Here is a 21,941-nt window from a genome sequence, read left to right as displayed (position 1 = left end):
TAACACTCCTTCAGGCTAAAAAACTCCCCCAAGAAGCTAGAAAAACACCATCCCAGCTCCTGGAAAAGGGAAGAGAGCAGTTCCTTAAATCCTCCCAGAAATTCAGTCAGATCAGTCGGTCAAGAGTCTCTGAATTTCAGATATCCTTCCCCCAGAAATTGTGAATGAAAACTCATTCTTAAAAGTAAATATGCAAATAACTCAGACATGTAAAGTACATAGAATTATGTGGTAACGTGATCCAGAGCCAGGGTAAAAACAAAAGACATTCAGATCACTGTAGAATCACAGCTCTTGTCACCTGAGGCTTTCCCTGTTTGCTCTAAGAAATATCTCCAAAATGCCCAAAGAATTCATTCCAACAGGATTAAAGAATAGGCCAATCTTATTAGGTAACTATTTCCTAAGCACCTTTTATTTTTGTTCTACACCAAAAATAATGTCTGAAGCAGCACTCAAACGTTTTAATCAATTTTCTCTCACATTGGGCAAGCAGAGAGACAAAAATAACATGTTGTTATCGCAACTAAAGATGATAATTGCATGAATTTGCAAAGTGCCCTTCACTGACTTGTTATGCTTTTAAATGTCTCCTGCTCACACTGATCAATTCCCCCACATTCTCCCCACAATGATGATTCTATTCTAGTTACAAAGAAACAGAGGATCAGAATGGTGCGTCACTCAGCAGAGAACAAAGGAGCAGAAACTCCAGCCCATGGCTGCAGAACCTGGTATCTGATCATATGGAAAAATAAATAAGAGGGTTTCTTTTAATGTCTTGCAATTAAACCTGTTATTCACGCAGCCCCATGAAAATGCTGTGACCTGGAGCAGTGGGTCACTTTCTGATAATTTGGTACATGGGATTTGGGACCAATCAAATTTGGATTCCGAGTTTTCTAAACACCATGCCCTTCTAGGGACAAGGGATGATGTCCAGTGAAATCCCAGGGACTGAGGAAGGGAAGGAGCGGCCCAGCAAGGCAGCACAGGGCTCTGGAAAGTGCTCTCCAGTGCCCCCCTCTGGCCACCTGGGAGGCTCGCTCCTCTGCACCACCGCAAACACCTGTGAAGGAGGCCAGGGCTGGGCGGCCAGGTGGACCCTGAATCCCTATTACTTCAGGTAAAATGTTGCCTCCCCAGTCCGGGAAGGGGATTAAAGCAGGTCAGGGAAGGGCCCCAGCACAAGCATTTCCCTCGATGCCAGTTTTTCCTTGGACAGCCCTAATACTAACCTGCCCTACTTAGTAACCATGGAAACAGGGGCTGCCTGCCAGCCATATTCAACAGACACAGGCTTCCTGTTGGCAGCAGCCCTTCGCTGAGAAGTCAGAGAGAGCGAGTGCAGAGTGCCTTTCCCAAAGTGCTGCGGTCCCCGCTAGAAGATCAGGCCCCCAGTGAGGTAGACCCTCTCTCTGACAGGGCATGGGACAGGGGCAGGGGGCAGACAGCAGGAGAAAGATATGCCTACCACATGTCTGCTTTTCTGTTTCAGGGCAACTGGGTAACAAATACTGCCTGTAGCCCCAAAACCCTCCCCAAAGCCACCCCAGAATCAGGGCACCAGGCCTTACACCGAGGTACCCAGGGTCACTGTCAAGTAGCCCTGTGGGCAGTGACTCTACCCATGGCCAGAGGGCACTGGGGCAGAGGCCGCAAGGCCCACAGTGAACAGACACGAAACATCAAGTTGCAGGGAGGGGCACCAACCGTCCTGATCAAAACAGCTCAAAACCTCTTGTGGCAGCTAGTGAGATTCTCCATCCCACCCCCTCTCCTCCAAAGATCAATGCTTTTTGCTTCCACTAACCCCCAGTGACCTGGCTCTCAGTAAACAAAGAGCTTTAATGAGCTAGGGAGTGGGGCTGACAAAACCACCTCCATTTCTCCTGACACCCTAGAAACGGGGCAAAGATTAGCCTGGACCTGCCCAGCCTGGCACCAGCCTAACATCACAGCGAGGATGCCCCCCGAGGGCCCAGCTCCCTGGATAGCAGATGGCAGGTGCCTGGGAACTCCTGGGCAGAAAAAGTGTGAGGTTTTATCAGAAGCCCCACTCCCAAGGCTTCTCCAGGCACCTGCCCTGTCTCTGATTCTGAAAAATAAGCCAGGAGCTCATGCATCTGCAAGACACACTTTCAGACAAAGAGCAAGAAGGCTTGAGTGGGGAGAGCTGGGAGACCAGGGAGGGAAGGAGAGAGGGCTTTGGGCAAGACGTCACCTCCTCTTCCGGCCAGGCTAAGCAGCTACAGAAGCTGCCAAAGACAGTTCAACACATTTCCCTACATGCAAATCCAATTGATTTCTTGCTCCAAAGGGAATGTAAGCTGCACTTGATGAGAGGAGGGTGGGCAATGCTGGCCGAGCTCTCTGGGCCCCTTTGTGCACTGCTGTGGTCAAGACGTTCACTTGCCCTGGTGCACACAGAGGGTGCATTTAGGAGTATCTGCTATAGACAACTCAGTCTGACAGTTTCCCCAGATTCCTCAAGGGGATGAAAGAGTATGGCTGTTAAATGGTCTCTGTCCGGAAGTGGTATTGATCTGCATAGAACACAAACAAAGAGACTAAGTACAGTCTTCACAAACAGATTTCTCTCTCCTGGGCCTTATGTCTCCCTTTACAAATTTCTGTTTCTCTAGCTAGCTATTAAAATTGCAGAACTGAATAATGTGAAGCAAAATTAGGCAGCCTGCCCTGGTTTTGCTTTCTCACACTGTCACATGCAAGCCCATTCCCTACACCCCCACCGATACCACCTATTCGCTGGCTATCACTCCTGAAATCCCACATTACACAAGCTCAATTTTCTGTTTTTTGGCATTTAGGAAAAATTAAAAGAACATGCACAGGTATAATCCCAGCCTCTCAATCAGTAGACTCAGCCTACCTGGCAGTCTTGGCCTTCTTTGAGATTCCGTGAAAGCCATGGGGCCCTCCCTCTAGAGCAAAAGGCACACACTTGCAAAGCTTTACATAAAATTTCAAACAAATCCTCATATTCTTGTATTCCCTGAAGCCTGTCCATACACCCCTGGAGTCTTACCCATCTGAGACGAGTTGCCACCTGCTTCCCGAGCTTCCTGCACTACACCTACTATGCAGGCTTCACACCCAGAGCAGTCATTTATTTCTCCTGTCACCTCAGTTCCTGGGTTTTCTTTGCTGTACATTTCTCTCTTTCCTCTTCCTTCCACTTTTGAGAAGCATGAGCTATGTAAGTAACTAATAGGCAATGTCCACAAAAGCCCCGCGGAGCCGCTCCCACACGAAGCGTTGCAGAGATGGGCCGGGGGCATCTGCAAGGCCCTCAGGAAGCCTCACCAGCCAGGAGCAGCTGCCTCTCCCATCTGCCCTGACACTCGTTCTCCCGTCTCACGAGCACCTCCACAAACTGGCATCTTCCAAAACTGAGCTGTGAGACAGACATCTGCATGTCTCCAAAATGGGTCTGGAACATACCCTGGGGGTAGGACAGTAGAGGGAGAGCCAGGGAGGGTTCAAGTCTTTGCTGGACCACTAGCTAGCTGGGTGACCTTGGGGAATTAACTTCTCTGAGTCTCAGTTTCCTCCCTAAACTTACCAGGTTATTGCGAGCATCAAGTGAGAAGACACATAAAGAAAGAACCTGGCACCCAACACATAGTAGGCACTCAGCAAATGCGAGCTTCCATCCCCCTTTGAAGGGAGGGACCACACACCCTGTCTCCCCTGCTGCTCCTGCAGCGCACAGGACCACCCAGAGGCTGGGCTACAGGAGCCACGCCTTGGGCCACCGACCACTGACTGCATCCCAGCTCGTATACTTAGGAAACTCTTGAACCTTAAAAGCCAGGGAATTATAAGCAGATGTTTTAGAGGTTTTTAGCCTTAAAATATATTTTAGCCTTTAAATTTAAAAACTGCATATTAAAATTACACATACGGTTTTAATCACACTTGCTCAGACGTCTCAGATGATTTTCTACTCCAGAGTCTTTGTCATTTCAGGAGTTAACAGGCAGCGTGTACATGCCCAGCTTCTGCCCACTTGGCCCTCACCCAGAGGACTCTTGGGTTTATCCACGACTACCCAAGCTCTTGATGTAAGTAAGACTCTGTCAGAGCCAATCTGACTGGGGATCCTGCTGTCCCCTCCCCCATGGGGCCTGGGTGGCACCCTTCCTTTGGTACCAAGCTGGCTGCAGAATTGGAGTCAGCCCGTGTCCTGGCTGGATGCCCTGCAGAATCCTCGCTCTCCCAGCCTGCCTCCTTCTCCAGTCCAGCCCTGGGACTAGATCTTTCACTGTGTGTTTGGTGCACCCAGAGAACCACCCCCCAAATGCCTGACTCCCTCATACTTTGCTGGCCCACATTACTGGGTTATCTGACACCAACCATTTCTAAAACTAGAACTATGCCTGGTATGGCTCCTTGGGTGCTGTGCTCCTCTGCCCAGCTGCCCTCTCTAGACTCTCTGTCTGGGCCACCCCCCCCACCTCCATCAGATACTGCTTCTGCCTGGACCTCCTCCTATCAAACCCCTAATGGCAGGAATGTGCCAAAGTCACAGTGCAATCTTCCAAAGCCACCCCACCATCTCCACTTAGAAAGGCTGAGTGGATGCCTGAGTGGATGGACCAGCCCCAGGAAGGCAGGCAGGAAGCTGGGGTGGAGTCAGGCTAACCCCACCCATTCCAGCCTTGATAGAAAATGGGCTTATTAATCCCCTCTCCTCTGTTGTCAAGCAAATTCCAGCCACCTGAGCTAAATATTTCAGTGGGAAAATATTCCTTTTCCAAGGTCATAAGCTGATCCTGGGCATTATCACCTGAGGGACATCGTGGATGATTCTGTATCCTGCCAAAGTAGCTACGAGAATCAGTCTAGCCTAGGAGCTCTTACCCTGGGGGTGGACTGAGACTTCCATGAACTGATGTAAATTGCACACAAACTGTTGTGTATCTGTTCACTGAGGAGAAGGGTCATTACTTTTACCAAATTCTCAAAGATTTATGTAACCTAAAAATTCCTACTGATCCAGAAAGACTTTCAGGCTAGCAGGGGGGGAAGTGAGAATATCCTGATGGTGACAGACGTGAGTGAGGACAAACACAGCGCCCGGCTGGCTGGGTACCTTGGACACAGTCGGCCTTGGCAGGGCTGTGGTTGGAAAGCGGAGGGTATAGACAGCCTTGAGGCAAGCAGTGTCACCGTTCCTTACAGCTGTTGGCATAGCTTTACCCGCCTGTGAAAGCAGGGAAACCCCTCACTCAGCTGGGAAGGGCCTTGTTTGCATATAATACTTGGCACAGCAAACGTGGAACAGCTACAAGTTTGATTGTCAGCAACCCCTCCTTGCCACAGACTTCAGGGATACGCTCAGGAAGACCGTGGCAGTCACAGACATCTTTGCACATCACTCGCCCCGTGTGCAAGGCCTGCAGGAGCCAGCTTTTCTAAAGAGAACTTTTACCATGGCGTCTCATTGAATACTCGCTCTAGGAGATGGGTATTACTATCTCTCTTTTACATGTGGGATCAAACAGCTCTTAGAGTTAATAATTAAAACAACATGACGCAGAATGGCTGGCTCTATCTGATGTGATAATGGAAGCATGGATAACACCTGGTTGCCAGGAGTGCTTTATCTTGTGCAAATCCAAAAGGCAGCCCTCCCTCCAACCAAGGGAAAGATATTCTTGGCAACACTGGCAGCAGTTCTCATCTGAAATATCCCCTATCAGAGATCCTAGTCCACTTACAACTGACAGGAAGGGCAGGGCATGTTCGGATGGACGCTGAGGTCAGAATCTGAGAAGATCCAGAAGGCAACAAAGCCCCATCACACAAGGTGTTGACTGGAGACTAAGGGACTGCCTTTGTCGTCCATGGAAACATAAACTGTGTCCCTTTACATGGAAAGGCCAACTCGGGGTTCTGTTGATGGAAAGGACCGTACTGATCAGCCAGTTTCTTCACTTCCTGAGCTGGTCAGCTGCCAAGCACAATGTTGCCTGCAGAAGCGACATCCAGATGGTCAATGTCTGCCCATCCCGGTGCCCAAGATGGGGACAATGGATTCCTTTGCCAGTGGCTCAAGGACAATACAATCCCTGGCCTTGCAGTGTGTACCCAAGTGGGTGGAAGGGCTGGATGGAGGAAGGGAGAGTTAGTGGAGAGAGCAGCAAAACCCATCTGGATAATTCTCCAGGAATACCACGTGGAACATGTGGGAATCTTTCCAAGGCCAAACTATAGATCATGGGGGGACCTGCACCCCTGTACCCTCTGCCCCCAACCTATAACTTCTCTGTAACAGCTGTAACAATTAAACTGGGAGGCAATGAGTATCCAGCACATAAATAAACCAGGAGGGAGATCAACTAGATACAGACAGGCACAGGACTTGCCAAGATTAAGAAAAAATACATATATATATTTCGCAAAACCTAGCATTCATGCACCAGCATCTTATATAAGTACCCTGAGTAGGCAGAGGTAATTAGAAATATAGCCTAATATACTTCTAATCCTGAAAATCTAGGGGGGAAATGATATAAATTGCAGATGGTGGTTATTTAAAAGCTTTACTGGAAAGCATGTGTATTCATTCTTAAAATAGACGTGTGAGCCAATCAGAATACTGAACACTGAATGGGCCAGGAGTGGACATGTGACCTACATGAAACCAATCAAAGTCCTTCCCTGGGATTTTTCACACTAGAGCTGAGGGAGAGATCCCTTTTCCCCTTAGACCATACGCTTTAAGACTATAAGCCTGGAGCAGCCTAGAGCCAGGTGCCCCCATTGTATGGAGACGCTGATTGGAGAGAATGTAGCCAATGTGCTGAGAGAAGCAGATGCAAGAGACTGAGAGTCCTAAAGATGTTTTCCTTCCCAGGAGTCATCAACTCAGGCTACTCCACCCCTACCCTTCCCACTGGTAAATTTCTTAGCTCACATCATTAGAGTTTATAGGCTCACCTTATCAGTGTGAAATTAAAACTTGAGATCAAGGTGTAACAGACAGTGCTGGACTCTACTAGAGATCACATGTATAAGATGTGATCTCTATATCTGAGAAATGCTAAAAAGGAGCCAACATAAACATGTTACATGAAAACTTGCATATAATACACCCAAATAATAGGGTTGTACACTCATGTGTCAGCAATGGGTGGAAATTAATGATGTTTTGCAGCCTACGCCAGGGACTTCCATGAAAGAACTGAGTTGTCTTGACTTTTCAAGGATAAAGAAGACATGAATTTGCCTCTAGGAAAAGAGAGAGGGATTCATGGAGTTGGAATGTCCTGTGCACTGGTGTAGGTGTGAGTTTTGCTCCCACGCCCAGCACCTCTCCTAGGCTAGGGGAAACCACTAACAACTGCACATTCGACCTTGCTGATGTGGCAACAGCACCACCTTAAGCTCCCGGAGAATGTTTCCAAAAGACCATCCTGTTACGCGGAAAGCCATAGGACCTGATTCAGAGGTACCGGTCAAGACACTCCTTTACGGAAACCAGGTGAACTTTACCAGGTCCAATCACTTGGGAGGGCAACTCTCATGACTTCTTTCTAGGTCAAAGGACAGGAAATTTACATCATCCCCAAATTATATTCAAATCTTCTCAAATTTGCTCCTTAGACAGCCCTTAGGTAGACACAGCCTGGAAACTTCAGAGCCCTGGTTCTCAGTCTGTGTGGCCCCACAGGGGTTTCCTTCTCCCTTTGCTCTGCTCTGTTTACTCCAGTAAGGAACCCTGGCTCCAACCCTGTCCTCCAGCGTCTGGCTACTGAAGCGCTCATTACAATGACCAGTGTCCTTGTCGACTAGCTTCAGGACCCATGTCTTATTCATTGTCATCATCCCAATGCCCAGCACGATGCCTGAGCATGGCAGGGGCCCAGTGAGCATTTGAAGATAGCACAGGGATTCTCTCCCCGGGGTCCACAAACACCTTGGAAGTTAGATGCACACTAAGTGTATATGCATGGTTCTTATTCATCATATTTTCAAAAAGGTAGGGACCTTCTTCCCCCCAAAATCGTTATGAACCACATAGGCATGAGGCACGACATGCCCCACTGAGGCTGTGCTCCTCGCTCGGGGGACCAGCCCTGCCAACCTCTGGCTGGTTCCCACCTGAGCCCTAAGAGTTATCTTACTCTCTCAAACTGTGCACTACTTGGGATCCCAAACTGCGAGGGGCTCCCAGAGTGCACTAATTCCCAACTGATACCACCTGTGCTCTGCTCAAGTCATTCTAAAGCCAGGAGATCAGAGAACTTGACCCTGTTCTGCCCAGGCTCTTGCAGGTAAACACCATGGGAATTCGGGAGTAGGAGTGGGGAGGGGACTGAGCCAGGATGGACTCAGCTAGACCACACAGACCCCTTCGAAAAACACCCACCTGGGCCTGGGAAAAATAAGAATCCAATTGGAGACTAGTGGCCACAGGAAACAGTTCATCAGCTTCATCATTTTTTCTGCACAAAAAGCTCTTTTTAGAGTGTGAATGGGGGCTTTATATAGTAAGTTCTGATCCACAGGCTAATAAATATGTGAAATGGCCTCTCAGACCAGGTCCCTGCAGCCTGGACACTGAGGTCATTCAAGAAACAATTAGATGCCATCTGGAGAGAGCTGGGACTCGAAAGGAAATTGCCTCCAAGGGCCAAACAGCATGTTCTCATTCCCAGGGTCTGACACATCCTTATCTTCATTCACATAAAGGCCGGGATGGAGCTCGGCCAGCTAATCCACACTGGGAGCACAGAGTGAGCAAACGCTGCGGCAATTAATAAAAGCTTAAGGATCAAGAGAATGCCCGTTTTCAGCCTGCACCAAGTAAACTTATCCCTCAAATGAATTTATCCCTTGACTACACTTTCACATCCAAGCAGAGCATCTTTGCCACAAACCCAGCCTTGGCCTCACCAAGCTTTGGGTTTTCACAGTTTTAATATAAAGCAATTAGAGCAGATCGGCAACTGCCTCTGACCCGGCTCTCTACAGCACACAGCGAGCAGTGGCTCAGTTATGTTAGACAGACTTAGTCGTTCCCAGAGTTCCACCATCCACTCAGTTGTAAGGAACAGGCCCACAACTGAGAACCCTTACTTCTAGGATTGATTCTCAATTTTTTCTTACTTTTAAATTAAAATTTAATGTCTTTTCTATATGAACAATCAATCTCTTTAACTGTAAACGCAATTTTGGGGCAAGCAGGGTTTCAAAATAAACCTAGGTCAAGGAAAAAAATGGATTTAGATAGCAGGAGAGGATTATGTGTGTCTTAGGTGTTTCTGCAGCTTTTAGGCCCTTAAGTATTGGGGGACCCTCTGGTATGGTGGGGCGTGAAGTGTCCTCTGCAGGCCCACAGCAGTCTTTCAAGGAGTCCAAGGGTCAAAACCTATTTTCACAATATAGAGGCATTTTTCTTTTGCCTGTTTCACTGGGTTGACATTTACAGTGATGGCACAAAAGCAACGATGGGTTAACTCCTGGTGCCTTAGCACAAAGCAAGGCAGAGCCACCAAACCGTTCCAGTGGGCACTGCACTCTCGACCCCCACAGTATGTAAGAAAAAACAGCCAGTTCCACCTAAGAAGTCCTCGATGAAGCAGTGAGTATTCACTGTATTAAATCTCGTCCCTGGAGTACACGTCTCTTTAATATTCTGCATGATGCACTGGGAAGTACACAGAAAGCCCTTCTGCTGCATACCCAAGCACTGTGGCCATCTGAAGGAAAAGCAATTGTGTGATTGACTCGGGAGCTGAACTAGCTGCTTTTCCCTGGAGTACCATTCTAACTTCAAAGAATGTCTGACAAACTCGGTTATTCAGACTTGGGTATTTATTTGGCAGCCATTTTCTGAAAAATGAACAAAGTGAGCCTGTTACTTCAAGGAAAACAACTGACAGTATTTGTTGCCAATGATAAAATGTAAGCTTTCAACTGAAAATTAGAATTTGGGAAAACTCGTATTTACCACCATGTGTTTGACAGCTTTCCAATACTTTAATGACTTTTTGATGAGATCAGTGGGCACATTAATGAATGTGGGTTTTGCTGTTATATAGTGAAATACATTAGCATTTGCAAGTAACTCAATCATAAAAATTCTATTAGAGAAAATTTGAAAACTAAGAGAAAACAACAAACAAAAAATCCCCTCTTAGTTGCCAGGAAGTTTTATTTTGACCTAGTATGTGACTCTTAATCATTCCACCCCTAGGTTTTTATCTCAGGAAACCTCTTGCACAAATGCACACCGAGCCCTCTCAGCTGATGGCAACACCACCCTTCCTGCACACACCAGACTCCTCTTTTCTCCCACCTCACGTCCAATCCACCGGGAAACCCTGACAGCTCTACCTGAGCAGCACACACCTGGAATTCCCCTTCTTCACCACCCCCACTGCTAGCACAGGTCCAAACTACCAACACCTCTCACCTGGACAATGGCAGTGGCCTCCCCGTGGTCTCCCTGCTTCCACCCCCATCCTCTGCAGTCCCATAGCAACACGGAAGCCAAAGTGAACCTGACACAGCTCCCCATCTCACTCCATGAAAAGCAAAGTCCTTGCCCTGACATACAGGCCCTGTTGCAACCAGCATTATCCGCCGCCGTTACCCTCACACAGCTCCTACCATTCCACCATCAGCTCAAATTCACTCCCTCCAGTCCTCTGGCCTCCTCATTCCTCAATGGAAGAGTTGGGCTCTGGCTTCACAGCCTTGCCCTTGCTACTTGCTCTTCCCCTTAGACATCACAGCTCACTTGCTCTTCCACTCAAAAGTCACCTTCTTGGTGAGGCCTTTCCTGGCCACCCTGTCTAAAATTTAATGTCCCTTTACCCCAACATTTCATAGTGTTTTTCCCTGATGAATCAGCTCTGCTTGGCACTCATCGTTAGCTATCATGATTGACTTGGTTGTCTTTCTTATTGTCTTCCCACTCCTCCACCCCCACAATATAAGCTCCACAGGGGCAGGGGCATTGTTTTGTTCACTGCTGTATACTCAGCCCCTAGAACAATGACTAGCACGTGTTAGATACACAATAAATATTTGTTAAATGACTACATACTTACTACAAAACCATTTTTAACAGCAGAACATTAGAAAAACCCAAATGTCAGCAGGGAAATGGTTAAATAGAACTGTATTTCATACAATGGAATATTGGACAGTCATTCAAAAGAAGGAGGTGAATCCATATATTTAACAGTGAATGATGTCCAATGAAAAAAGCAAGTTGCAAAGCAATAGGTAGTTAGATCCTATTTTGGCAATAAATAAATAAAATTCTTCTCTTAATTTGATCACCCTCAAGAACATCTGAAGCTTCCTCACTCTTTTCCCATTCGAGAAATACGGAGTCCCTACTGCTTCCCCCAAGCTCTTCCTGCTGCCCTGTCTTGCTGCATCCGCCTGGCACCCACTGTCCTACAGATGTGGGGTCTTCCCCATTGATCGCAAACGTGTTGATATCTGTCTTCTGCCTCACCTAACACCAGCTTCCTTCCTGCCAAGCTGCCAGTTTTTTCAGTTATCAAATCACAACTCAAATACAAGTTCTTCTAAGGAAACTTCTTGGTTGCCACTGGTAAATCTTCAAGCCAAATGCCAAGCCCGTACCTCAAAATCTACATACAGCATCACAGCATTTTAGTTCTTTGTTTAAGAACATTCGACAATTAATTCTAATAGTAAAATGCCTTGACAATTTTAATCCGCCTTATATGAAGCTAATAAAAAAACCCTGCCTATTTATGTATTGTAAACACAGCCCTTCTTTCTGAAGTTGAGATACAATGTCATGACACACTATCACATTTAAAAGCTCCCAGAGTATTTAGAAATGCAACTGTAGCCAATGCTAAACTGTTGTGACATTTGATTACCACTAGAGGACAGAGTTTAACAGCAAATGATTCCAAAGCTCAAAATCATGGCCTGCCCTTTTGGTGTTACTGGGTCCCCATAGTGGGTAACAAGATCTCCTACAGAGTAGATAGGTCTGAGCCATAGAGGTTGCCAAAACTACACTTTTAAAAGCTGTGTATATCTCTACCCAAATATGTGAGCATGCAAGGTGACAACAGTGATCCCAGTTTTTATCCTGTACCAGGCTGGCAAGAGAAGGTTGACTGAGGTTAGGTTTGGGAACCTCCTTGCTGTCTTGAAATTAAAAACGTTGAAGAATTTCTGGCAAATTTTTAGAGATGTCGGTGTTACTTGCTTTAGGAGATGAAACAATCTTTGGAACAACTTCATTCCCCCTTCCCTCAATTTAAATGCACTTTGCTTCTGGTTGTATGTGGTCAGACAGTCGCTAAATATTTATTAAGAGGAAAACAAAAGGTCCTTGTCCTCAGAACTCACTTTCTAGTGAGAAGTTGTTTTTTTTTTTTTTTTAAATAAACAAAATTTGGGACAGTGCTATGAGGATAACAAACAGTAATGAGATAGTGACTGGGGGCTGCTTCCAGAGGCTGTAAAATCTGAGTCACGATGAACCAGCCACACTGACAGCTGGAGTAATAGTCATTAAACTAGTATTTACTGAGTGCTAACTATAAGCCAGGGACCGTGCTAAGAACTTTACATACACTAACTCATTTAATTCCCAAATTCTCCCATTTACTCTTAAGGAAATTGAACTCCAAAGAATTTTAGTAACTTGTAAAGGTCAAACAACCAAGAAATGGCTAAGACAGGGCTTTGGATCTGTGTTAGTTTCCTAGGACTGCTGTGACCAACCACCACAAACTTGGTGATTCAAAACAGAAGTTTATTCTCTCACAGGCCTGGAGGCTAGAGGTTGAAATCCAATTGTCAGCAGGGCTGTGCTGGCTCTGAAGGCTGCAGGGGAGGGTCCTTCCTTGCCTCTTCCTTCTGGCGACTGCTGGCAATCCCTGGCATTCCCTGGCTTGTAGACTCATCCCTCTAATCTCTCCCTCTGTTGTCACATGGCGTTCTCCCTGCGTGTCTGTGTCTCTGTGTCCAAACTCCCTTCTTCTAAAGACACCAGTCATTGGATTAGGACCCATCCTAATCCAGTATGACCTCATCCTAGCATGACTGTATCTGCAAAGACTCTTTCCAGTAAGGTTACATTCACAGGTACCAGGGGTTTGGACTTCAACATATCTTTTTGGAGAACACAATTCTCCAAAAATTCCACAACAGCATCCTAGCACCCTACAGTCAATTCTTGCTTGCCTATTGGTCTTCCAATCTCTTTGCCACCTTTTAAATAGTTTGGGGTCTCAGAAAAATCTTCTTCCTTGAGCCAGGAAGGATAGTGCCTCAACTTCAAGGCTAATGCCTGCAGCACAGAATACAATTCACACAGAATGTGAATCTGGCCTTATTTCCACTCACCATGCCAGACCAGGAGCCTTCAAGCACTTCCAGAGAGCAGCTCCAGGGTTTGTTTGGCCTTGTCTCAAACCATCAAGTTCAGAAGGCCCAGGGAGAATTCACTTCTCTATGACTTGAGACACAAAGTCATTTCAAGCTGCACTGGCATGGCAATGTCTGCTCTGAGGAGTCATCCAGACAAGTCCCAGGCAGAAGCAGCTGGGGTTCTATCCCACGTACCTGTTCATCTAACAGAGCGGAAGATGCCAGAACTAGGCAGCAGACAGATGTTGCTCAGGGCCTAAAAGCACCCCCAGAGGATGCTGAGATACACTCAAATTCTGTATAATGCTGAAGCAGCAGTGTCTGTCTCAGATCACAAAACTTGTACAAGGACTCACTGCTTTGTCATTAGGCAAGATGAAAGTGATGTCAGAGATGCAAGGTTGCATCACAGAAGTGTCAGCATGAAAAGACAGAATTTTTTGTTGAAAGCCTGCTATATGTGATATTTTGGGGGAGGCAAAACAGGAATAGTGTAGGTGCAAACAGTCTAGAGCAGAGGTCAGCAAATCTTTTCTGTAAAGGATTCTGTTAGGCTTTGCGGGCTGTACTGTCACAACTACAGATAGTCCCAATTTAACAATGGTTCAATTTATGATTTTTTGACTTTATGATGGTGCAAAAATGATACTCATTCAGTAGAAACCATACTTTGAATTTTGATCTTTTCCTGGGCTAGCCATATGTGGTATGATATTCTCTTGTGATACTGGGCAGCTAGTAGGGGTTAGGACTGCAGTATATCTCTTTGGGGAACACAATTCAACCCTCAGCAGCATCCCAGCACCCACTCCAAACTATACAACTGTTCTGCTCAGAAAAACCTGAGCCGTAGCCCCCAGTTAGCCCCCAATCACAAAGGTAAACAACCGGTACCTCACAGTGTGCTGTGTGGCCAGATAATTGTGCCCACCTGTTAGCTAATGGAACTGTTCCCAGGATGTCACAAGGTGGGCTGGGCTAAGCTATGAAGTTCAGTAGGTTAGATGTATTAAATGCATTTTCAACTTAAGATATTTTCAACTTATGATGTGTTTATCAGGGTATAACCCCATGGTAAGTGGAGAAGCATCTGTACTCAACCCCACCATTTAGTGTACAAACAGCCATAGGCAATACATAAACAAACAGGCATGGCTGTGCTCCAATGAAACTTGATGCACAATGAAATCTGAATTTTATATAATTTGCCACTCTTCTTTTAACTTTTTAAAAACGATTTTAAAATATACAATCCATTTTTAGCTTGTGGCCATATAAAAACAGGCAGTGGGCCACATTTGGTCTTGATCTATAGTTTGCTGACCCCCTGGTCTAAAGATATCCTCAAATGTTCGTGAATTAATATAATGTCATCGTGGTAGCAAGATTTCCAAATGGAAATCTCCTTTACTAAAATAGTTACTGGTTTCTGGCAAGATGCCAGGCACCAGTGTGGCCCCTGGAATTGCCCCTGGCTTCCTCTCCCTCACCTGCACCATTTAAGTCCTGCCAGGATCTGTCACTTCCCCAATGAAATGGGTCTAATTCTATCTCTAAAAGGCCTCAACCACTTGGCCTGACTTTCCATTCCCACTGCCGCTATCTTACCTTAGGCTCTCGATAACACTCTCCTCCTAGTCTGACTTTACCAAACAATTATGAACACATGGTATATGCTCAAAAATATCTGCTAAATGAGCCGCTGTAGTAAAAAATCTATAGGCTCAGCACTTGCTCCATCTGATCAGGGATCTGGCTGTCTCAAAACAGAAAACTTCCCTTACTTAGGGAACAGTACTTAAGGGCTAAAATATAAGGCTTTAGCTTGCTTTTTATAACAAAATCAAGCTTTTGAGTATAATTTGCATTCAGTTAAGAGTCACCATTTTTAGTACAATTTTATGAGCTTTGACAAATGTCCACAGTCAGGTAACAACCACCACAATCAAGGTATTTCTATTGCTGTCACCCAAAAAGTTTCTTTGTGCAGCTGACCTCTGCCCCCTAACCCTTTTCAATCATTGATTTGTTTTCTGTCACTGTAAGTTTTGCCTTTTCCAGAATGTCATACAAATGTAATTATACAGTATGTATATGTAGCCTTTTGAGACTGTCTACTTTCTAAGTTTTTTGTTGTCGTTGTTGAGACAGAGTCTTGCTCTGTCACCCTGGCTAGAGTACAGCGGCGTCATCATAACTGACTGCAATCTCAAACTCCTGGGCTCCAGTGGTCCTCTTGCCCCAGCCTCCCGAGTAGCTGGGACTACAAGTGCGTGCCATGATGCCCGGCTAATTTTTCTGTTTTTAGTAGAGATGGAGTATCCCTCTTGCTCAGACTGGTCTCAAACTCCTGGCCTCAAGTGATCCTCCTGCCTCGGCCTCCCAGAGTGCTAGGATTGCAGGCGTGAGCCACCGCCCCAGCTGAGACTGTCTACTTTCACTCAGTGTAATGTATGTGAGATTCATGCATGTTTTGTGAATATCGATAGTCTATTCCTTTTTACAGCTGAATGGTATGCATTGTACGGGTGCACTACAGTTTGTTCACCAGGTGAAGGACATTTGGGTTGTTTCCAGTTTTTCTCAGTTATGAATAACATCACTATAAACACATACATACAGACTTTTATATGGGCATGTGTTTCATGATAAGGTTTATTTTATAGCAGTGGCCACACTTTCATAGACCTGAGGGATCTATGAATGAGGAACTGGCCTCCACCCCATTCTTCTGTCTCTCCGCCCTGCCTCAGCATTTTTTAAAAATTGCAGTGACACTAAGCCTTCCAAGAATATCGCAGAGAGTGTTTTGGGGCACAGAGGAAGAAGTTGGATGGGAGCTCCCAGTCGTTCCCCTGCAAGGGGCCCCCCCAGAGCGAGCCAGGGCTACTCCACATTCATCGCTGGCTGTGTTTGATCTCTGGTCCCACAGGGGACAGCGCTGGCTCTGCTGATGTGCACACTCAGGCAAAAACCTGCAGAGCCAGCCAATCGGCCCATTATTGGGTTCATATAACTTGTTAAAATCTCACGGAATGTACAGCGTGCCATTGTTTTTGTAAGTCCCTTTCATGACTTTGTGAGCTGGCTAATTCAGTGCAGACTGGCCTGTTTTCCTGCTGGAAGAAAAGGCTTTCCCCAAAGACAGCTATTTAACCGTGACCATAGCTGCAGCCATCTTGAGCACAAAGGGGAGCTGAAGCCATGCCGCCCCTTCTCCCGCCACGGTCTCAACAGCCAGGGAACTTTCTGGTGCTGGAACTCACATAATTCCTCCTCGTTTAATCTGCTGCGTGACCTAATGAATCCCCAGAGGCTACCCAGTCTGAAAAGTCAGCAGACCTAGAAGACCCTTTGGGAAGCATTTTTGGAGCATTAACCCCACAGAGGACTGCTCTCTAAGTCTCTCTGAAGGGAGAAGCGGGAGGGCTGTGGTCCCTGAGCAGGATGTCAGTGCCTGTCCCATCCTTTCCTGCTCCTAACCTGCACAGCGAGCTCAGAGAGTGCAAGTCATTTCATTAAAGCTCACAGTGGGTCTAACAAGAATCTACCAAGGCTGACTACAAAAGAAAGAGGATATTTGTTCACCGGGAACCTGGCCAGGAACAAAAGGCTGCATTCCATCCTGACACTTGCTCACTGCGGCCGGCCGCCTGGAGAGCAGCCTTTGTCCACAGGCCAGCAGCATGCTGCTTACAGCCAGCCCGCCACAAACAGCACTTGCCCGCTCAGGGCCAATTTGAAAAAACAGGCATCTTGAGTTTTCTTTTCTACTTTGCTACATTTTCCAATTTATCTTTTTTAAGGACAATTTATTTTAAAATTAAAAATCTATAATAAACATTTCTTCTAAAAGGAAAATCACCCAGCTCTTCCCAGCCAATCACTTCCTCCCCTAAAAAAAGACACTTTAAACCACCCTCCAAAAAGAGACTCTTCACTAAAATAACTGTAGGGCTTAAAGTAACTAGTCTTCAGCCTAAAAGGAAGATGGTAGAAAGGGGAAGGAGACTGGCAACAATATAAATTTATAAAATTTAGTGCAAGGGTTGGGGGCAACTCCTGAAGCTTAAAGAAGTAGCTCTAGGGTAAAAAAAAAAATGAAAAGAATGATAAATGAGTGAAAATAAAAGCAGATTTCATAGTTTCAAAAGGGATTATAAAAGTGAAACATAATGGATCACAAAGCAACTGCAGTGCAGGATTGTTGGAGGTAAACCTGCAATCTTATAAAGCAACATGATGGGTGGGAAATTATTATCTGTCACGTCCTTGACCTTGATGCCTGAGATACAACATGAAATGCTACCCTTGTTCCAATCAATATGGCAATTTTATAATCAAGAGTGATAGTATAATTAAGAACTCCTTACTACTTCCTAAAAAATCTTCCCCTCCAGCCTATTACAAGCATAGAAACTCCTGAAAACGTTCAGCTAGAAGGAGCATTAGTTTACCCTAAGGTTTTCTAGCTGTGGGAAAGATGGAACCCACAGAGAGGTGGTAAGTCCAAGGTCATAACGCTAATTAGAACCAGCGTGTGGACCCAGCTCCCCTCCCTGGGGGATTCCTAGGGGTCGGTAACTTGAAGTGTCTGTTGGAATGCTATCTGGGAAGGGTAACACGCTGAGCTACTACCATTTATTAACATTTTAGCACAACTTATTTTGGCAAATTTTCTGAGCAATTACTTGATACAGGTCGAAGAAACTGGACACAGAGTAAATACATTTTAACGGGGGTAAAAATACGGCCAAATGCAACGGGGGCAGTGAGTAGGTAGAGCAGTACAGAAAACAAAACTCTACTTCACAATTTTGCCTAAGGTTATTGGCTCTAAAAACTATTTCCTCCTATTAAAAAAAAAAATGTTGGTTTTATCTAGGGTAAGGTATGCTAAGTACGCAGAGGAAAATTCCAAAGCTGTACATCACTAACCAAAGTCACTAACTACGTGGTAAGCAGCAGAAAGAAGGTAGAGGTTTCCAGCTTTCCAATCTGGAAGAAATAGTCCTTCAGATACAGTGACAGAGAATCAGTTACATCTGATTACAAGAAAGGACCTTATGATCATACAAAAGAGTTAAAAACAGAACTTCAAGATGATCACATTTTGAGCTACTGTGGACAAAAAAAATATTGTGAGGTGAGGAGAGGTCTAGGAAAACAAGTAAACAGTAGGGGAAAAAAACCTCTCCTTTCGAAGGGCCACGATTAAAGAGACAGAAACAGTGAGGAGTGAGATCCCCAAATCCCTGGGCTACTTTGGGTCTGCTATTTATTTTCCTATCACATCCAAACATAGAACTGAGCCTTTAGGGTCTTGGTGCTGTTGTGGGGCCCAGCAAGAGGCCAGCCTGCTGGACAAGGTAGAAGCTCCACCAGACAGCCCTGGGGCTCCCAGCCTTGCACATTTCCCTCCATTCCCCACTCCGGAGAACTACTCGTAGCTAAGCAACCAGAGACCAGTTCCCTTTCAGGCCTTATTAATGCGCTACAGCACAAATGGTACAGGACGGTGAGCTAGGAGGACACGGAATACAAACAGGGCAGAATGCTATTTTGGAGTCTTTCTCCAGCTAGCTCTCTCCTGCTATGACACTCAAGTCCCATCCTTGTGGGTCAGCCTCAGCGCCATGACTCCCCCCACCCCCACCCCAGGATGCGGGAGGCAGTCCCAGCCAGAGCTGACTCTTCCATCTGGGTTCAGGGAAATGGGGGTGTGTGGAACGGCTGGAAATTCTCCCAGTGGGGAGGAGAGCAGCACTTAAAGACACAGAGGGAGGCCTGGGACTGCAGCTATGTCAGGACTGGCTGCTGTCCACAGCTGGGTGCTTCCACTGCCCAGACGAGGAGACTCAGGCAGGGATCAGCTCGCTCCCCATTCTGGGGTCACAATGAATCCCTAGAAATTTGACATTTTGACTCGTTTTTTTCAGCCAATGAATCTGACCCTACCAGAAGGGCCCTTCATGATGCAACATTCTTCGCATAAAATTTCTACTTTTTTCAATGCCAAGAGGCATTAAGGGAACCAGAGGACTGTAGGGAAGAAATATCTCAAAATCAAGGGGGCCAAACTGCACCCCATTTTATCTAGAACTCTTCTCTACTGGTTCGACAGTGCTTTCCCCTCTCCCATCCATGCTCTCTGGTCTAAAGAGGGAGGAAACGCCAAAGCTCTGGCGGAAGGTACGGGTGCACAAAGCTGTGCCCAGCCTAAGCACTCGGAAACTGAGGTGCTGCCCTTGTAATAGTGAAGACGGAATGTGGCTCCCAAGGAGGCAAGCTCTTTAAAACCTAACGCATGCCACAATTCCTCCTAAAAGGTAATAACATATGTTATCATAAATCCAAGAAACTAAGTGTGATAATCAGACTTCTCTCTTCCATAGGAGGATTTAATTACAGGTCTCAAAAATAAAATAAAATAAATATACACACCCAAAAAATAGAAGGCATGGCAGGGGGACAGAGGGAAGAAGTGAAAGATATCTTTTCTTTCAGCTCAGAAGGAAAATATAGTTCAGAAGGATTGAATATTTAGAGCATTGACTGCCAGCCCCTCTGGAAAGTAACATATTACTGCTTGGTCCCAGATTAGCCACTGAGCAAGAGGGTGGCTGTTGGAAAGGAGAGGACAGCTCATAAAATCTCAGGGGGCCTTCAGTCCTCCACCGAAGGTAAACATGGGTCTGTAATTCCTCATCTACTGTTCCAAAATCCAGAAAACTCTGAAAACTAACATTTAAAAAAGTAGCTCATTGGGCAGCAAAACTAATCCAATCTCATTTGGTGGCAAAATGTAACGTGAACTACAGAAAATCATTTGTCATCTATTTATCCCTCTTACTGTGAATATTCATGTTACTGTGGAAATAATGTTAGATTATGGGGTGCTGACCCTAGACCTCTTTGAGGATATTACATATATGCATCATATTGTCTTTCTTAAAAAAGACTCTGAATTTTAAAATACATCTGGCTCCAAGGGCCAGACAAAGGGAAAAAGACTGTAGTCCTGCAACAGGATGACGTGAGACCCATACCAAATTTACCAGTGGCTTAAGAGAGTCAAATTTCCTACTGGTTGTTTCAGGCAATCTAGCCAGCTTTCCATACAAACCTGACTACAGCTTTTTTGGCAACACTGCATTAGAAAGGGGCAATCTATTACACTAGGTTGGGACTACATGTTAAATCCTGGTTTCCTACCTTCACGTATTCCAGAGTTGGGTCCATAGAATGTGGATCCCTGAAAAGAGAAAATGTAAATATGAGAACAATTGGGAATAACACATTCGTACATTAAGAAAAATGTTATTTTTACTTTACCAACATTATTTCATTTAAGTTATTAGGCTAGGCTCCAGGCAGACATGGATTTGTTTCATGGTGGGTGGCGGGTGGGAGATACCACCGTGATATCAGTCTAGAAGTTCCACAGGCTTCCCTGTCAAATTCAGGCCCCAGAACGTTAGACTATTTATGTGTAGGAATTCTGGATTCACTGGAGCATAAAAACTGAAAGTCTGAAGCAAAGAGCTTGGAGGGCAGAGGTGGGAGGCAAGTAGGACCGCATGCGGGAGCCTGTGGCACTTTCAAACACTGATGGTGCCTAGGATCGTTCCCAAAGGTTCCCACCAGGCAGGGGTGCCCAGCCCACCCTGACAGGAAGAAAACAGAGGCTGCCCAAGGTTGGCAGCAGCGCCCGGGTGATGGAGGGAGTGGAGCCTTTCTCTCTCACTGCTGGCTCTGTCACCCACCTGCCCGCTCCTGGAGTAAACCTGAGCAATTCGTCCTAATTTCCTTTGTCCCCCAGTGTCCTTATTCCACCATCTAACCGCTGCTCTTATGTCTATCATAATAATGCATCGGGATTAACTAGACAATTAAAAGTAAACACCGGTGGGTAGCACTGAGGAGGGCGACTTATTAGGAAAGGAAAAGATCTGACTAAGGCAAAAGGAGCAGAAGGGAGCAGGAAAGCTAATGTTTTCAAGGCTTGCAGGGTTAAAGTGAGGTACCCCCCACCCTGACTGTGACAAGACAGCTCCTTGAGAGACTTAAACTTCAAAAACTCAACCCATTCCCACGGAGAGATGCAATCATTTAAAAAGGACAGAATGGCTCCGAAGACAGCGAGGCTCGTGTCCCCTCTGAAGGGGGCTCCTCGGCCTCTACGGACAGACACGCCCGTCAGAAGGCCAGGGATCACGCGGAGAGCAGTCACCTCTGGAGGGCTGGACTGCTTCTCTGGCTTTAGGGACAGCTGCCAGGGACGGGAGACCGGAGCACTCTTGCACAAGAACAGGAAGGCCACAGCCCAGGGCACAAGCAGTCCTGACCCCACAGGTCAGGGACACAATCCATCTCATGATGGAAATGGACCCAAACCCCATGCCATCCTCGGACTGGTTTGTCCGTTCGGGGCTGTGCACGGGACGCCTGCGCAGAGGCAGGCTGGCGTCCAAGATTCTCCTCTGCAGACAGATTCAGTTGTGAAAAGAATCCCTTTGTAGGGCCAAAGG

General features: G+C 46.1%; 1 protein-coding gene across 1 annotated transcript in view; it reads right to left on the bottom strand.

The window, feature by feature from the left end:
• The window catches only part of BCAR3 (BCAR3 adaptor protein, NSP family member), a 109,320-nt gene that overhangs the window by 50,094 nt on the left and 37,285 nt on the right, over nucleotides 1–21,941 (bottom strand). The window contains exon 3 of the mRNA XM_045547506.1: nucleotides 20,626–20,665. Coding sequence (XP_045403462.1) covers nucleotides 20,626–20,665 — 40 coding nt within the window. The remainder of the gene's footprint in view (nucleotides 1–20,625; nucleotides 20,666–21,941) is intronic.

This window comes from Lemur catta, chromosome 3 (assembly GCF_020740605.2).
Source record: "Lemur catta isolate mLemCat1 chromosome 3, mLemCat1.pri, whole genome shotgun sequence".
Lineage (NCBI taxonomy): Eukaryota > Metazoa > Chordata > Mammalia > Primates > Lemuridae > Lemur > Lemur catta.
This window is presented reverse-complemented; position numbering and strand designations above follow the sequence as displayed.